Here is a 17,843-nt window from a genome sequence, read left to right as displayed (position 1 = left end):
AATCAGCAATGACAACAACAACAATAACAATCTTTATTCATTCAATTCAAAAAGTTTACAAAGTGCTTCACAGACATAAAAACTGAAAATACATGCAGTGCAATTACAAAAGTTAATGCAAGAGAATGGATAAAGCAATGAAACAAACCAACATCTGGTTAAACTCAATATTAAAAATAACAAAATAAAGCACTAAAACATTAAAAAAAAGAAAATTAAACTGATTCTGAACAGAAGAAACACTTCCTCTGTCTCTTGTGTTGCTCTGAGCACTGGTTTGCAGAATGAAGATTACAGGCAGAGGGTATGTGATGATACCATTTTTAAAATCTATTCTAAAACCCAGTAGACAGGCCAAGTGATATAATGCCACGTGCTGTAGTGCATCCTGGGAAACAAGATGTTGGAGGAGCAGAGTGGAATCTGGTGCAGGAATAAGATGCCATCATCGAATACAAACACACGAGGGCAGGATTGTGCAGGGAATCTAGTCCAACGTGTCGCCTCGGCCTCAGAGGAGGAGAGGAGGACACTTCTCCTGCACAGGAGCAGCTCCTCAGTCACCTGGGATCACCTGCGGCCTGTTGCATTGCTGGGAAATAAAAATTCAAAACTCAAAATGTCCCCAATTTTACCACAAACCAAAACCCCGCCTTCCTCAACACAACCGTGGAAACAAAATCCAGCGCTTCCAAATCACCAGAGACCCGCCTCTTCCTCGTCTCCATTGGTTCAATCGCAAGGCTGAAGGTCCCTCCTCCGGCCTCTGATTGGACAGAACCCCCTGCAGTCAAGGAAGCAACACGGAAAAAGATCTTTAAAAAAAAAAAAAAAAAAGTTATGGAGCGATGCCTGAGCGGATCTCGTCTGCTGCTTGTTGCTGCGTAGTTTCCAGCGGGAAGAGAAGCCCTCCCGCGCGGTGCCACCGGAGACGCAGGGCGCACGGCGCGCAACGGAGAACCAGGAGCCGGGGGAACCACGCCGCTGTGAAGGGATCAGATCCGCGGCCCGGCTCGCAGCAGAGCCGGGTATGTTTTCCCGTTTCCAAGGACTGAGTCGCTGATGTCACCGCGGAGGAGGAGAAGGAGGAGGAGGACAGGAGAGGAGGAGGAGGAGGACAGGTGCGTAGAGTAAAGTTACCTCTCCGGGAGTCTTCGAGGAGGAACTGAGCGGAGGAGGAGGAGCGGGGATCACTCCACAACTACGCCTGGTTTTATTTTTGAAATCAGCTGTTGAAGTTTTCTGGTGTCTCCTTCTTGTTGTTGCTGTTTGGAAGAGGAGCACTGCTGCTCCACAACACGGAGGTCTGACGGAGTGGAGGAGGCTGATGTTGTGGTGTTGTTGTTTCTTTGTCACACAACACAACAACACAACACAACACTCCGGTGGTGAGGGATCGAGACGCCCCAGCTCCAGAGGCACCACTTTCCTCCTCAATGCGACACTGACGCAGCAGCTCTCGCATCATCGCAGCGGGTGATGCTCGATGGGAGGACGCGTCTTCACCGGAGGGAGTTCGGTGTGAAATAAAACAATATTAGTTTTTCTCCCGGAATGGATTTTAACACAAGAGCGCGGCCCCAACTTCTCCCATTCGCGATGATCCCCCCGTGCGTCATTGCGCCCTAGGACCAGAAGCGGCTCTTTGCGCTGAAGGACGAACGTTCTTGGACTAGTTTTTTTTTTTTGTTTTTTTTAGTGGGGGGGTGGAGGAGGTTTACAGGAGCCAGGGACAATGTCCAAGACTCTGAAGAAGAAGAAGCACTGGTCCACCAAAGTGCAGGAGTGCACCGTGTCGTGGGGGGGATCCGGGGAGCTGGTCACCGTGGTGGAGGTGCGAGGCGGCGCGGAGCTGGGAGAGTTCCCGCACCTCGGACACGTAGTTTCGGACGCGATGGTGTGTCACGCCGGGAGGTTTCCCTGCAGCGGGGACGTGCTGCTGGAGGTGAACGGGACTCCGGTGAGCGGACTCACCAACCGAGACACGCTGGCTGTCATCCGCCACTTTCGGGAGCCCATCCGACTGAAGACGGTGAAACCAGGTGAGTCCTCACGTCCACCATGTGCGGATGAGGTGATTTTTAAAATGAAGGGAACCTGGAGGTGAAGCTGTGACTGGTGCCATGGATGAAGGAGAGGAACCTGGGGTTCATCCTCTCAGCTGTTTTAAGGTTTAGGTTAAGATTGGATTCATAAATAACTATGGTTGATGTTAGAGTAAGTGTGTATGTGTCACATTATCAGGACTTGTCTTGCTACAAAAAGCGAATCTGCACAATGTAAATCGTTAAATGTTTCAAGATCAGGTTAGATTCAGGTTTAGATTATGGCTTAGACATGCAGTAACTAAGGTTTAGTCTCCAGGAAATCAATGTAAGTCAAAGTGCACAGTCACATTATGGAGATTTGTCTTCCTCATGGGGACATAAAACAAGTCCCCATCACGAAAATCACCACATTTTAAGGCGATGACTTGTTTTAAGGCTCAGCTATGGATCGGGTTTAGGTTAATGTTAGGGTTCGACGAGTAGTGACCGTGTTTGAGGTTAGAGTAAGTCAATGTAATGTCCTCTGAAGTCATAGAGACACCACACTGTTTGTCTCTGTGTGTGTGTGTGTGTGTGGTCATATTTATTTTTAGAAGCAACTCCATTGGTCACGCTTGTAATTTCCAGCAGGCTTCAGCAGCTCTAAACTGTGTAAACCTCCTTTTCATTCATTCATTCATTCATTCATTCATGTGCAGACACACAGTTTTCCTCTGCTGCCTCAGCTGCAGCTCACTCCCTCCATGCAAACAGCAGAAGCTTCAGCATCACACTGTGATTCAGCACGCCGGCTCTCGGTGCCCAGATGTGCATCACCCGTGAATGGCTCGCAGCCATTTGTCTGAACTCGACCTGTAATCTTCTTCGCACACACGAGTATGTTTCCTGTCCGGCTCTGAGGTTTGCGTACGCTCTCTCACACAGTCTTCACGTGTTATAGATCCTTGTCATTCTATTGTTTGTATGAACTCAGCTCAGAGCTAATTGATCGGATTTGCACGTTTGTCATTTCCTGATTTCTGAGCTTTGCCAAAACAAACTGACAAACTCTACCAGTCATGTCTGAGGATGTGTGTGTGTGTGTGTGTGTGTGTGTGTGTGTGTGTGTGTGTGTGTGTGTGTGTGTGTGTGTGTGTGTGTGTGTGTGTGTGTGTGTGTGTGTGTGTGTGTGTGTGTGTGTGGATGAATTTGATAGAGCCACTGCTGAGTGTGGCACTTTGCAAACACTTAGCAGGGATTTGTTAATGGCTGCCTTGCAGGGCTCAGACTGTGTCAGTCTGCTTGCAGCACTGAGCTGAGTCCAAGTCTAATTGAATCAATTAGACTCATATCCTGAAATCCCCAGGACGCGGTCCCGGCCTGGCCACACGCTCCGACACCTTCAGCTCGATGGTGGCCTCTCTGCTGCACAGAAGGTTCAGCGCAGGCAGCTGTGGTCTGTGTTTGTGTGTCACGTCCGACCATAAAACAAAACAGGAAATGTAGTCGAGTCTTTGCTCAGGTTTGTTAAAGGTGCATCACGTCTGCTCTCTTGACTTTGTGTTATGTAATGTTTGGTTTATGTTAAGTGATGCCTGAGCTGCACCTTGAAGTGTGCAGGCCGCTGCAAACCGCCGTCTCCTCTCGGGGCCTCGCTGTGTGTTTGTATCCTTGTCCCTGCTCTCATGATTAATTCATGCTTCATCCATCATTGATGGCCGCGCCGTGCCAAGATGAGGTGGCCGATGGGGGCGGATCAGATGTTAGCCGACCGCTGTGGATGTAAACTTGCGTTCTCCTGGACGGCAGAGCCGCGAGTGAGGATAAACGCTCCGACCAGAGGTTAAGGCTTCACCGCTTGTTTTCCACAATAAGGGAAACATCCCATCATATCAGAGCACCCCCCTGTATTCCCTTTTTTTCCTCACTGCCTGATTTGTCTTTACTTTATCTTCCCCCTGCAGATGTTTACGCCTTATCACACCATCTCGCCTTTATTCCATATTTCACTCGTGAACCCCTACAATCACCAGTAAACTCTATACTCCTTCATTTTTTTAATCTAACAGATTTTAGCGAAGACAATTCCACCCGCAGCCTCTAAATCAAACATGATTTTGCGTCTTCATTACACTGGAGACCTCTTGACACTCCCCCTGCACAAGTCGTGACAAAAACAACAGAAGTTTGCGTTGAGTGCTCCTCTGGCTCCCGCCCAGCCATCGACCTCGGTAAACAGCTCCCACCTTTGTGAGCAGGCAATCTGCAGGATAACCTTGAGGGGACGATTGAGAGGAGAGGCGTAGTGATCGCGGGTAAATTGCAGCTCAGAGACTGGTGAGTGGGCAGCTCATTGATTAATGCTGCAAACCGACTTGGAGCTTGCTCGGTTTTGCCTCGTGGAGCTTAATGGATGGGCCGTTCAGCTCTCAGGTCCCGGATCAGCCGATCAGCGATTCACAAATCAGCTCTGTAATGGAAAAAGGTTTTCATTGAAAGTCTGAAAGAGATGATGATAGGGTTAGGGCTTACCCCAGAGATCACGTTAGTGCATGAATACATTTCTGAATGAGACAAACACAGTGAGTCTGTGTAAATAAAGACACAAAGGATTCCTACGGACGGAATTAAGTGTTAACAGGTTTTTATTTCTCTGAATGTATAGCAGCACTGGTGAGAAATCATCTGCCATGTAATTTCACATAACCACACTCCATTTAATACCCAAGCAGAGGCTCCAAAAAACGAGCTGCTCCCTGTATTTTTTATTTTAATTTAGGAAAGAGAATTATGCACAACCGAAGTACCTGAGACATCTCACCCGGGGCTTTTATTCCGATATACAGACTAAATTATTAAGTCTTCTTGATGCGCCTACATTCACACTCTCTCAGGCCTTTGGTTATTTACATCACACTACATTTTCCCATAATCCCTTCTTACAACCAGCTGAGGGTGCGCTTGAAATCGTTGCGTTCGGCTGTGGTTTGAACCGAGCGGCTGAGGAAAGTGAGAGTCGTATCCTGATACACACGTCTCGTTGGGTTAATTCAAAGCAATTCATTTTGATTTGTAAAGCGCCAAATAATAGTATACATCACCTCAAGGCACTTTACATAGTGACCTTAAAAATTAGAAACCCAACAGTTCAGAGCTGCAACTATAGAGCAATCCATGGATTATTATCTCAATAAATAAATAAACAAATGTGTCTTGATGTATGATTCCCAAATATATCGTAAAGTAATATTCTAATATAATATTAATAATATTCTAAAGTTACTTTAGCGTATGACAAAGAAGAGGATTCATTCCGAACACCGTGTGGTCATTTGTCACCCTTTCTCTCCAGACTAGGCTGTATCAGTTTCTTTCTGTCTCAGTGGCGGTGTCATCCTGACGTTAATAGTTCATGCGTTTGCCATCAGCAGCGCAGTGGAGCGATAAGCTCACAGGCTGCGTTAATGTGGTTCCCCCCAACAGAGCAGTCAGGGCGTCGGTGACAGAGCCGCTCTAAAGCATCTGAGAGGAGCTGTCAGGATCTCTCTGGCTCTGCGGCTACGTCTCCCCTCGGTTAATGTACCTTCTGCTCCTCGCATCGCCTTTTTTTTTTGTCGTTATCGTGCATCTGCAGCGAAGCGCAGGATTTACTGTAACCTTAGCTTGGATACAGACTACGGTCCCTTCTTTAATAAACCCAAAAAGTTGGACCACTGCATCATGGGTTGCACAATCATCTCATACTCCTCCTGAAACTCTTAACATTTGTATTCCGAGTGCAACTGGGGCATCACCGGAACCCTCCTCCTACTCCTCCTCCTCCTCTTCCTCTGTTCTCTCTCTGCTGCATCCTATTTTCACGTGAAGGTGCATGTGCATCTTTAAGCATGTGCGTCGCCGTACACCTGACGTGACACCCACCCCTCACCCTCTCCCACTGGCTGCTCTCCTGGCTCATTCCCCAAACCTGTCACACTCCTCCGCCCTGCCAGCCTGTCAGCGTGAGGGTGAGGGACGACGGTGTGAGAGCGGGCGGCCACGCTGAAAGCCCCCAGACAGCAGCAGCTGCTCTGAATACCAAAACACAACTCCCCTTGCTCTTTTCCATCCCTCCCTGGAGCGGCCACCTCCTTCTGCAACCCACAACCGTCTCACTCTCCTTGTCCGCACCAATCCGTCCAGCAGCGTTCAGACCTCAGCCTCCTCCTTTCTTTCCTCCTTTTCCTCCGTTTGGTCCAGTGTACAAAGAAATGACAGAGGACTAATGACGATGCAGATCCCTGCATCATTTCTACTCTCTTGGAACCACCAGCGCTCCCCAGATCTCTCTCCGCCCAGATGTTTAGTTTCTTGACATGTGCCTCTTCATTAATCCTTGTTAACACCGTCTGCAGAGCCGCATTGCAGTAATGAACAGGCCAGGAACATAGAAGGCATTGTCATACGAGCCATGCCGCTCACTGGCAGGCACCATGACTTGGCAGACATGTTTGGAGATGAGTGTGTGCACATTCACCAAGACTGCTTCTCTTTCTGCTCGCTGAGTGGTCGAGCTGCACCGTCAGCAGCAGCAGTGTCTCCAGGTTGCTGCTGGTGGAAATGGATGGTTTAGTTTAGAGAGACACACACACACACACACACACCCTCTCTTCTTTAGCTTGACTCTTAATGGGTCTCTCTCCAGCCGTCCCCGCAGCTGTTTATTCCTTCTGAGATACGATGAGGTCAGCTTCCAAACAGAGCATATACATAACTGAGACCAGGGCCTGGCACCTCCTCTGTCATGAGGAATAATAACCTCCGATGCTGCGCTGTACAAATAAAACTCCTTCTTTTTGCGTTTGGCCCATTTTCACTGAAAAAAACACATTTGTTTAAACCGACTTCCCATCGTCCGCCTGTGAAACAGATATCTCAAGAACAATTCATCTCATCGGCTTCATACTGTGTGTGTGTTGTTAAGGGCCAAAGGAAGTGCAGTGTCCAATCTGGTGCGATTTCGACACATGATACAACTTTGAATAAACAAAACGACCAGCGCTCTGTCGGAGGAGATAGAGTGAGTTTAGTCGCGCTCATTTTCAAAATGAAACCTGAAAAAGTAGGTAGGTGCAGGCAGGATAAGTTTTTAAACTCCCACAACCAATCATTATCAAACTTACCTTGTGCATGAAGTTAAGTTAGTTGCTCTGGCAGTTGCCATCTTAAACTTGTGAGAATGTAAAACAATGACCAGCTCAGCGACAGTAAAAGTTGTTTTGTTAACTGTTACCTTAGTTTCTGCCTCTTCTTGTCATCCATTAACATCCTCCCTGCTTTGCTGCACTGATACTGACGTGCTGATAAGGGAGTGTTTGTGCCCCCAGCCTGACAGACAGCCAGGACTGGACTCTGCTTCTATCACACAACAAGTGGTTGTAAAGATGACGTGCGTTTAGCGGAAACGCTCCACCACCTGAGGACTGTGAGGACGGACTGGCCACCGGATGATTAAACTTTGAATTTTGGGCCTTTTCTGTTAGCGTGAGGGAGACGGAGATGGAGTGTTGGAAATGAATCAATACACAGGTGCACATGTGGACAGAGGGATCGAGGGGGATAGATTATCCGATGGTTGATTGAACCGAGCTCCCTCCAGATGCACACTCCCTGCACTCTGCGGAGAGCCTATTGGGGGACTTTGTTTCTGGCTGGGTCTGTGTGAAGCTTCCCCGTCGTGTTGCTGCAGAGGCGATAACGGGAAGAGAGAAGAGAGCAGCTGGCACGTCTTGGAAACTTCCCGCAGAAGGATTCTCTTTTCGAAGGATGAATTTGAACGGCAAAGAGAAATAATAGAAAAGGAAAATGGGGTCAAAGAGGGAGGAGTGGGGCAGACAATGGGAAGAACATAGCAGAAAAAGAAAAGAGAGGAATCGGAGAGGTAGGAATAGAACAAAGATGAGAGAGAGCGGTAATAATCTCAGGGCTGTTGTTACCATTAATCACAATAATGGCATCGATTCTCTGTTGTGTTCGTCTGAAATGATTCTGCCGACTGCTCATCAAGCCAGCGCCGACTATCTCAGAGTTACCGCACACCGTCTGTATTTCCGATCACGTCTGCAAGTCTGTGTGAGCTGACTGCACATGTGCGTGCAGGCATGCGTGATAATGACAAATTAAGGCACAATTGAGTTGGTTTTCACTTCTAGTTGCCTTTTGAAGCCAAACACAATCTCCGAGAGAGAGAGAGAGAGGAAGACGGCGAGTTTCCTTCTCTGCACTTTTAAAAGATGCCAGAAAATCTTCTAAGTAACTTTGTATTTCTGACTCTTTCTCTTTCCTCTGGCAGTGAAGGAAGATGTTTTGGATCCATTATCTTGCAGATCTGAGGGGTTTGTTTTGCAGGTGTGACGATAAGACGAAGACAAATTGCTCGTCTGTGGAGTGTGGTCATACGTCTGATCCTCCGGTTGGGATCATTCTTTACGCTCTGGGTAATAAATCAGTCGAGAAGACTCAATCCCAGAGTTCAGTCTCCTGGTCGGTCGGCTGTGGTGCTTCAGACTTGGCCTCGTTCCCGCGCTGATGAGCCTTCGTCGATACTCGTTCTGCCGGCGCGGCCCACTCAGCTGTTTAGTCGCGGTACTCCACCTCAAAGAATCGATTTCGGCCCACTCTCCTGGTGCCCGTGACAACATCTCATATCAAACGGATATGAAGCCCACCACCCTCCCAACACACCCTCACAATAACCACCTACTCAGCCAGCTGCTGCTGTGGCCCCATCTGCTCCCAGAGCTGCTGCACTGCTGCCAAAACTCTGCACGAGAACGCTGAGGGGAGGAGAGCATTTCATATTCAACCAGTGAAGCTTCCTCGTTCCTTATTTATATCTTCTCGTCCTCCTGAGGAATCAAAACACCACATCGTTAAGCTTGAGATATTCGTTAATGGTTTAACCCAATAAGTATTTACAAAAACAGAAGTAGAGGTTCCCATTTTCCTCCTCCTCATCTTCCTCCTCCTCCTCCTCCTCCTCCTCCTTGAACACGTCTCTTATGAAAGTCAGTTTGGGAGGCAGCCATTTTCTCAATATGTTATTAATGCACTGTGTGTCCACCTTTCGGCCTCCGTGGTGAGATGTCATGCTCCGTGGAGAAGACGATCCCTGAGTGTCCTCATTAGAATTCATGGATGTCGGGATCTCGGCCGGCCAATTTAGCTAGCTTTGCTCCTGAGCTTCCCTAACAGGTTATTGATCGGGTCCCATCTCACCCCCGTTAAGTCAGCAGACGCATCCAGAGCCGCCGCATGTGCCCAGGGGCCCGATTTTTATGAGCGAATGGAGGACACCGGGAGTGCGTCTTGCTTACAGTGTATTTGACTCACAGCTTTTTTTATTCATGATGTTGTGCGTCCGCTCACGGTGACTGCTGATTGGATTTGTTTTGACAGCTCTCCCTTCTTGGTATTCAGCTCGTGAAGGCCTTTTTTTCTTATTTTCTGCTAATAAGCCCGAGCCCAGGACACAAATTGCAGAACGTTTCTGTCCCTGAGATGAGAGGACTTGAACTCCCTGCACTTGTGAGTGTGTGTGTTTGGATATCAGGTGTTTTTTTTTAAATGTCAAAACACACACACTGACACACACACACACACTGACACATTTGCCACAGGCTCTTGCAGCGGCCATCCTGTCATCCACACAAGTCATTGGAGCCTGTTGTACAACAGCCAAGGCAGATTGTTAGTATATCTTCAGATCCGATGCTGCAAATATATTCTGCCCTTTGTTCTGTGCTCATTAAGCAGAGAGGGTTTCTCTCTCACCTGTTTCTCGGGTTATGAGCAGGTCAGTCTTGTGTATATTTAGGGCAACATTTTTTCTATATTCCCCATCACCTTTTCACCCTCAAGCACCCTGGGGGCCGAATGAGCTCTGCATGCTTGTATTTCCTGTCGTCACGATCGCCTTGGGCAGTTTGTTGTTATCTTCGCCGAAGAGGTTCTGTTTTCGCCCCTGCGGCTTTGTTTGTCAGCAGGATTACGTAAAAACTACAGAGCAGATTTTCACAAAACCTGGCGGAAGGATGGGTCAAATGGATCCATTGAATTTTGATGCAGATCTGGACAAATGGACGAAACCAGAAATGTACCACTCGTCTCCCAGGGAATAATTCATGGATTTATTATTTAAAATGCCATCAATACTCAACATCGTCCTTACATGCACATTTAATTTCTAGTTTCAGCTCCTTCAGCTTCAGGAAGAACTTAAGTCTTACACTCCCATCACTTGAGAAACGTATTTACTCCAGAATCACAGTTGTATGACAAAATGAGTTGAATACTGTTTCCTGATTTGAAACATTCCCTGATATGTTTTTGACAAACACGACCCGCGGGAGGTCCCTCCTCTGTGTTTATCTGGGAATGGGGATCATCTGCGGAATGCAGTTATTTCGGTTTTGTTGTAGCACAGTGTGAACGGCTCTGAAGTTCCTCCAGTGTATTGTTACCAACAGGTGCTTGTTCTGGCACAAACTCCACATTGTCTCCATGTGGCCTCTCACGGTGAAACCTTCAAGCAGACAGTTGCTTCTGTTGTCGGGTCGTTTGTCGTTATCTTTTCTCTGCTCATGAAAAGACGTGACGATAGAATACGCTTCACATTTTCACAGCTGGAACACAGAGGAGGATCAATGTAATCACATCAAATGTGTGTTCAGAAAATGCGTCTTTAATCTGAGCGTCTTTAATCTTTATTCAGAAAGACGTCTTATCGTCCCTCAGGTGCAGCTGTCCTTGGTCCAGACGTGTGTGTGTGTGTGTGTGTGTGTGTTCGGTTTGTACTCTGCTTTTCTTTAATACAATGCATCAAAACCTCATCAAGCTTCAGTCAAGGCTCGTCATCTGTATGCCTGTCATTCATCGTGTCTCTGGCACATGTCCTGTAAATGAAAAGTGGTTTCAAGGTGGCGCGGCAGTGAGGTCTCTTAACTTATTACGATTCCATCCAAGCGATAGCACTAAAAAAAAATCACTCTCAAGCGGTTGTAGTCACAGGAACTGGAAGATTCAGTCAGTGAAGAGGAATGTGATCCAACCGGTCTTATTCTAATGTAGATGCACGACCTGTTCTCTCCTTCACACCTGTAAAGAATGAGGAGGGTTAGACTCTTTGGAATGTTCTGGTGTTTTAAATTTAATGTCAAATGTCGTCACTCCACAGATTAATTATCAAACTGATGAACCTCAGTCCTTTGGAGAGCCGATAGCAAAATGACGCACACTGGCCGAGGGGGGAAAAACATGAAAAACTTGAGTAAAAGATTTAGCAAATCTTAACTTGAAAGCTCTCAAATTTGTTTTTGGAGAAGGAAGTTGCCTTGAGCTCGTTCGGGGAGGGTCGACCGCCAGGCTCATCCCGCTTTCATGATATCAGACTTCCTCTTAAATTGGTCCAGGGCTTAGCGGAGCTGTGATGGGGTGGCACTGCTGCTGTCTGCGTGCCCAGGCTGCCTCAGAGCCCACGTGTCGGGGGGCTCATCGCGAGCTGGCAGTGCAGCGCACCTCACACCGTTTCAACACTTCTGCTGACGGGCGCCGCAGCTCGGCTGAGAAGCAAACGCACATGCAGGCTCAGGAATCGCACGCACACATGCACACGAACACACGTTTGCACACATGATGAATAAAGTTGAGATTGTTCCTGACAGCCCCCCACCCCTTCACTGACCTGCATGACCCCTCACAGCAGTTTGGCACGAGACGGCTCCAGACTGGACATATGGGGGTGAGAAGAAATAGATCCTCCTGTCATGAAACACGCAGACCGTCTTGTTTTCAATGCTGAGAACACAATGTTATGTTTATGCCCCTGAAAGGAAGTGGTGCTCGTTCTGCAAATATAACTTTTAATCAGTGGTTTCATGGTCTCCAGCAGCGACAGTTTGCTGCTTTTGTTGTGTTTTTAAAAAAAACTGTGTTCGTGTTGCACCTTTTCAAAACACAGATACAAGGTTCTTTACAGGAAGATATGAAAATGCTAGGAAGGAAATAAAATCAGTTTGAAGATCAGACACCATTTGAGTAGATAACAACACACATTTTACAGATGAGAAAATCAAATGAAACATTTGAGAATGATTCGAATACTAATTGAGATCAGGTTTAGGATGAAAAAGCAAAAGTTTTAAAAAGTTCAAGGATAATGCTGATCCCAGCTCCTGAAATATCACACTCATAAAATTGTGTCTTGAGGAGAGATTTAAAAGAGGATAAGGAGTTTCAGCAATTATCACATTATGACATAATAAAAGATTTGAAATCTAACCTGCGAATATAAGTGCCACAGCAAATGCCAGAAAAGGAAATTAATGAAAGAGAAAAACACTCAGGACAAATTTATCGCGTTATTAAATCCTGCAGCATCATTTTCACCTGTGGATCTTTGTCTCACACACACACACACACCTTGCTCAGGGTGTGTGTGTGTGTGTGTGTGTGTGACTCGTAGGCTGACGCTGTTTCGCAGCTGATGACTTACTCACTTCTGCGGTGAGTCACACATCCACTGAAGCTTGTGGATGAGAGGGATTCCTCCGTGGTCATGAATCCACGCTGGCTTACAGGAATCTCACATCACTGATGCTGTCACGTATGTGGTGGTCGATCAGTCAGTGGGTTACCGCAACCACACACACACAAAAAAAAAAAAACAGACACAGGAGAGTTAAAGGACAACACAATTATTTGTTCATGCTTTGGCCCATCAACCACATTAATAACTGCTCTTCTGGGATATGAGTCATTTCTGAATTTCACTCTGGGCATTGAAAGAGGCTGCAGAGACCAGAAGTTAACGTTTGTGTTTCTTTTATTGATTCATCACAGAGCAGCAGAGAACTCAAGAAAATCAAAGCCAAAGAATGTCAAGCAATTAGTGATCATGGTCTCGTAATGTGTGTTGTATCGACGGCGACTGAAACACATGAGAAACCAAAGCTCTTGTGTGGACGGAGGTGGTTTGAGTTTGAAAATGCTGTTTTTCAAACGAACACATAATGGTGCCTCTGTCCTTGCAGGTCCTTGATACCTGTGTTTTCTCAGCCCCTCGGATCTCACCTCGCTCTCTCTCTTTGTTCCAGGCGTCTGTTTGTTTACCCGGATTTATTGTCCGTTTTTATCTCCACGCCACAGCGAGCGCCGCCGCCACAGTATGCAAATATATGACCAGCTTTGGCAAACACCGGCGTGATCCCAAGTTTGCTTGAGTAAGTGATGATCGGGAGTCGTAACGGCGGCTGAGAGGAGCGTTTCGGACGAGGCCGGTTGTTAAACGGCTGAGTTTACGGATCTGTGTTTACTCGGCTGTTTTCGCTCCCGCTGAGCTGATGAATGAAGCCACGCTGAATTTAACATACACACATATACATAGAGACACACATGCACTCTGATGTTTCTCGACTAATGATCCTGCTCGCTGCCCAAGTCGGTTCTATTATTGGGACGTGCTCCTATTCATCCGTCATTGGCTGCTTGGTGATGCAGGGTGGCAGGGCGCATAAGTGGCCCAGCTCCTCCCTCCTCTTAGCCCTCTATCAGAACCACCTCCACCCTCCCTTCCTCCTCTTCTCTCTCTTTTTTATCTCCCCCGTCCTTCTGTTTTCCTCCCGCTCATCTACGGATGGTTTATGTGAGAGATGGGATAAAGCAGAGCAGGCTTTATTCTCTTCCTCTGCGCGGGTTATACAACTTCCCTCAAAGGGAAGCGGGGTCGTTGATAGGAAGGGGAGCGATGCCCCTAATGGAGTGCATGTAAACATCATCAAAAGATGTCGTGTGCGCTGAACCTGCAGTGGTTGCTCCAGTCCTGCTTTTGATGTGGAATCCACAACAAAGTTAAGGGGATTGTTTGGTTCCCAGGGAGCAGGTGCAGGAAGCATCAGTGTGCTACGCATCAGTTTACCTCCTCGGTTTCATGTAAAACCCATCAGCGGCTGCCCTTTGTCTCCAGAGGGAGCCGTGCCTATTAGCCGTGCTCGCAAAAAAACTTGCCACACTTGTTCGTTGGTTTCAGGGCTAGTTTCTAGGCAGCATTGTATTTCCAAGCGGAGCCTGTTTTTCCAGGTTGAAGGACGAGGATGTTTGTCATTGTGTCTGAATCTCTTTGCCGCGCAAGCAGATTGACAGTGGCGATAACAGCGGCTGAAATCCTGCTGTTTCTGACACTTGGTTGCCTGGAGTGCAAACACCGCCTGTTGCTGCTCTTGACAACCAGCGTAGCTAATCACAGTATCGGGGATGAAAGCACCATGTTGCCTAACTACCAACCAGTATCAGTTACGCTGCTGTCACCTAATCCCCGAGAATGGGCACGTACTGTATTCCTCCCTTTAAAGATTTAAAGAGAAAAACTGGCAGTGCAGGCGGTTTAAAATGACACAAACATCCGTTGCATCTCCACTCACCTGAGGACAGGTGAAACTGAATGGCAGATTGCAAGGAAAAGTTTGACGCTGAGCTGGAGATGAAATTCGGTGCTGCCGGGCACGAGTATGAGTGTGCAGCGCACGTGTGTTTTGTGCAAATTTGTGTTGAAGAAGAATAGGGGAGCTGGAGGAAGACAGTGCAGTGAGACCAATTAGCTTGTTCCTTGATCCCGGCCCAACCGGGGATCTCTGTGGGAGCAAGGTCTGACTTCCCCTCTGCACAATGCAGCGCTGCAGTTGCACACAGACACACGGAAACCAAAGCTCTCACTTTGTGGCATTTTCTGTTTTCGCGATTCGTTGTCGCGCTCTCAAGTATTTTTTATTTTTTTTCCGTTCTGCGTGTCTTTGAAGTGCCTCAGATCCAGTGTTCGCTCTCCTTTATTAAACCTGCTCCGAGCTGTCTTCTGCAGTCTATTCTGAGCCTTCCTTGCCAATCCTGCGGAATCAAAGGCCATTTGATGATACATTAATAATGTATTTCCTTTGCAATGGCACTGTTACTTGCTGTACTTGAGTTCTGATGAATTGGCTGCAGTCATTCATAAAAAAATAAAAACTGGAAGAGCAATGAGCCTATGAGGGGTAAAATTATGTAAATGTAAGCTGATAATAATAACTCTGCTCCAAGACTTTAATGTCAGTGTTTGGTAGGTGGCAACAGGGGTGAACACTCTGGAAGTGCATGAGACATAAATGCGTTCTTTTGGTGGAAAGGGGCCGCGCCTCGGGAAGCTCTGTAACGAGGACGAGAAGGCATTTCGCATTCTATGGTGCAGGCTACAGGCTGTTTCAATCCAGCGCAGAAGTAGAATAACACAATGAGGAGGAGGAAGGAGAGAAAAAGAGGAGGATTAGGAGGGGATGAGGTCTGAGCTATAAGCCCTATATACGCCCCATCTGGGAGGAGATGAGCCGCGCTGTCTGTAAGTTGCAGGGAGGGCTTAATTAAGTCATCAGAGGCAGCAGAGAATCACGACCAATTGCAGATAATGGCTCGTCGGAAATGTCACCACAATCATGCGTTGATTAGGCGCACTCCAGTCGCTCAGCAGTGTCTATATCTCACCGGGTCATTTAGCTGGAGAGAAATCGTCGCCGGACTCTGGACTTCAACTTGTCGGTGTGTGTGTGTGTGTGTGTGCACGTGTGTGTTTGTTTTCCTGCACACAGAAACCCAGAGGTGATAGAGATCATGTTTACTGTCTCCTTTCTAAAGCGTAATTGGAAATCAGCTCTCTGTAATAGTGTGGGGATAAATGGTTGTGTTAAATTTGTGTATTTAATGTGTGCGCATGTGCGGTTTTAATTTTTTTATCTTTTCCTTGTGTCCACATGGGAGTTTCTGTGTTTGTGTGTGTGTGTGGGTGGGTGCGTTCCTGTGTTTCTATCACTTATCAAATTGCTCTCTTGATCCAACCAGTCCACTGTTGATAAACTGTATGTTATGTTTCTGCCCCGACGTATTTATTACTGAGCACAATTGGCGGAAGATAGTAAATCACCAGCTTAATTGCTTCAGAAGGAAATAGTTTCTCGTCGCACTTGGGCGGTCGACATGTATTTACCCTCAGATAACCCTCGAAACTCTCTGACACACACACACACTCACATTCTTGGGTTGTTTTGGAGCTGGATGACATGGTCTATGTAAATATTCCAGTACACATCCAAACCGAAACCATGTGTTTGCTCTCTGGTGACAGCCTGCAGCATTATTTCAACAGTTCAGCCTTTCCATCCACTGTAAACCGCAGAAAATTATTTCATTCAAATGGAGATATTTACTTACTACGCTTAATAGTTTGCCTCCACACTTTACTTCCTGTGAGGGAACTCTTTTTGCTGGAGTTTGCCCTCGAGTGTGGACTTTGCTCTATTTGTCAGACATCCAGCCTCATGTTTGATTCGAATACCGAATGATTTTGGGATTGGCCTACACCAGCGCAGCATGGTGGCGGCATGTGATTCTTGCATTTAATGTGTCTGCCAATCACGGCAGATTACCTCTGACCAGTGGAGCATAAGTTAAGCATGTGATGGTTTAAGTCTGGTGCTCCGGCGTTTGTCTGCTGGTCACAAGCGGGGAATTATTGGGCTTGAGCCGCAGCCCACGTGGTACGATTAAAAATAAAAAAAAGACAAGAAGAAAAACAGTGGAAATATTCTCCTTCTGCACTGTGGCCATATTCAGACCGGATTCTCTTTGAAATTCATCCAAGTTCTACAAAGTCCCCCTGGTGCAATGAACCTGTTTGTTTGAAGTGGGTGCACTTTGAAATGCCTCATAAGAGAATTTGACTCCAGAGCTGTTTCTGTCAGAAATGCTAAGGTGAGGAGTTGAAAGGGAGTAGAACTTCTTCTGAGGCATTTCTCCAGCAGTGTGATGTGAGTCCTACTTCTTCTGCAGGCAGAGCATGACACAGGCAGACACACAGGCCGGGAACAGGTGAATAATAGAAAACGGTTTGTGTTGTTTTTTTTAATTAAATCTTAATAAGTTGGTCTGATCTCTCATTTTTATAAACTCTCTCATATGAACTGTTTTCAGACATGAAGAATGTCCACACCAGACATCTTTCACACAGCTGAGGTGTGGTGCAGCAGAAAGGAGGCAGGAGGTAAACATTCCGAGATCACGTGTTTTTGTTTTGTTTTGTCCTTGGGCAAGACACTGAACCACCTTATTGCCTCCCAGTGTATGGGCTGACCACTTAATATAATAAACATAAACTTTTTTATTTATTTTCTGATTTATCGTCGTCACTCTGCTCAGCTCTGCTCCGCTCAGCTCTGCTCCGCTCTGCTCACCGTGAGAGCCAAGAGGTTTGGCTTCTGCACGGTGGCAGCCAAACAGTCACTCCTGCTGCGTCCGGGCCAAGATCAGTTCCCTCACACAGACTTTTCTGCCAATGCTCTGTGGTGTCATCATTCATTCAAAAATAATGGGCCAGCTAAAAGAAATATCCCTCCCGAGAAACAGAGGTTCACGAGGGTCGGCTAATGGAGCCTATTGTTCTCCTGATCCATGGTCAGACTTCAGGGAGGAGAGGAGAACTTTGGTGTGTGTGTGTGTGTGTGTGTGTGTGTGTGTGTGTGTGTGTGTGTGTGTGTGTGTGTGTGTGTGTGTGTGTGTGTGTGTGTGTGTGTGTGTGTGTGTGTGTGTGTGTGTGTGTGTCTTGGAGGTCAGGAAGAACAACAGGAGTGTGTTATGCTGCACTCTGCTGGAACCCAGCTTGGACATTACTCAACCCCCCCCCCCCAACACGCACCCAGACACACACACACACTTTTTTGTAGTTCAGTGAGCACAGTGCCAAGTCATTGTTAAGTGAACTGT

The 17,843-nt window shown here is 47.0% G+C and overlaps 1 protein-coding gene across 5 annotated transcripts in view; it reads left to right on the top strand.

Moving 5' to 3' along the window:
• Window positions 1-1,568: 1,568 nt before the first annotated feature.
• The window catches only part of magi3a (membrane associated guanylate kinase, WW and PDZ domain containing 3a), a 93,371-nt gene continuing 77,096 nt past the window's right edge, over window positions 1,569-17,843 (top strand). For 4 of the 5 annotated variants that reach the window (XM_069526741.1, XM_069526740.1, XM_069526744.1 and 1 more), the window contains exon 1: window positions 1,569-2,042. In XM_069526741.1, the coding sequence (XP_069382842.1) occupies window positions 1,736-2,042 (307 nt within the window). In that variant the 5' untranslated portion in view covers window positions 1,569-1,735. Of the gene's footprint in view, window positions 2,043-17,054; window positions 17,125-17,843 lie in introns of those variants that run through there. The other variant, XM_069526742.1, reaches the window with a different exon arrangement.

Source organism: Paralichthys olivaceus, chromosome 6 (genome assembly GCF_024713975.1).
Source record: "Paralichthys olivaceus isolate ysfri-2021 chromosome 6, ASM2471397v2, whole genome shotgun sequence".
Lineage (NCBI taxonomy): Eukaryota > Metazoa > Chordata > Actinopteri > Pleuronectiformes > Paralichthyidae > Paralichthys > Paralichthys olivaceus.
Note: the sequence above shows the minus strand (reverse complement) of the source record. Positions and strands in the feature narration are given on the sequence as shown.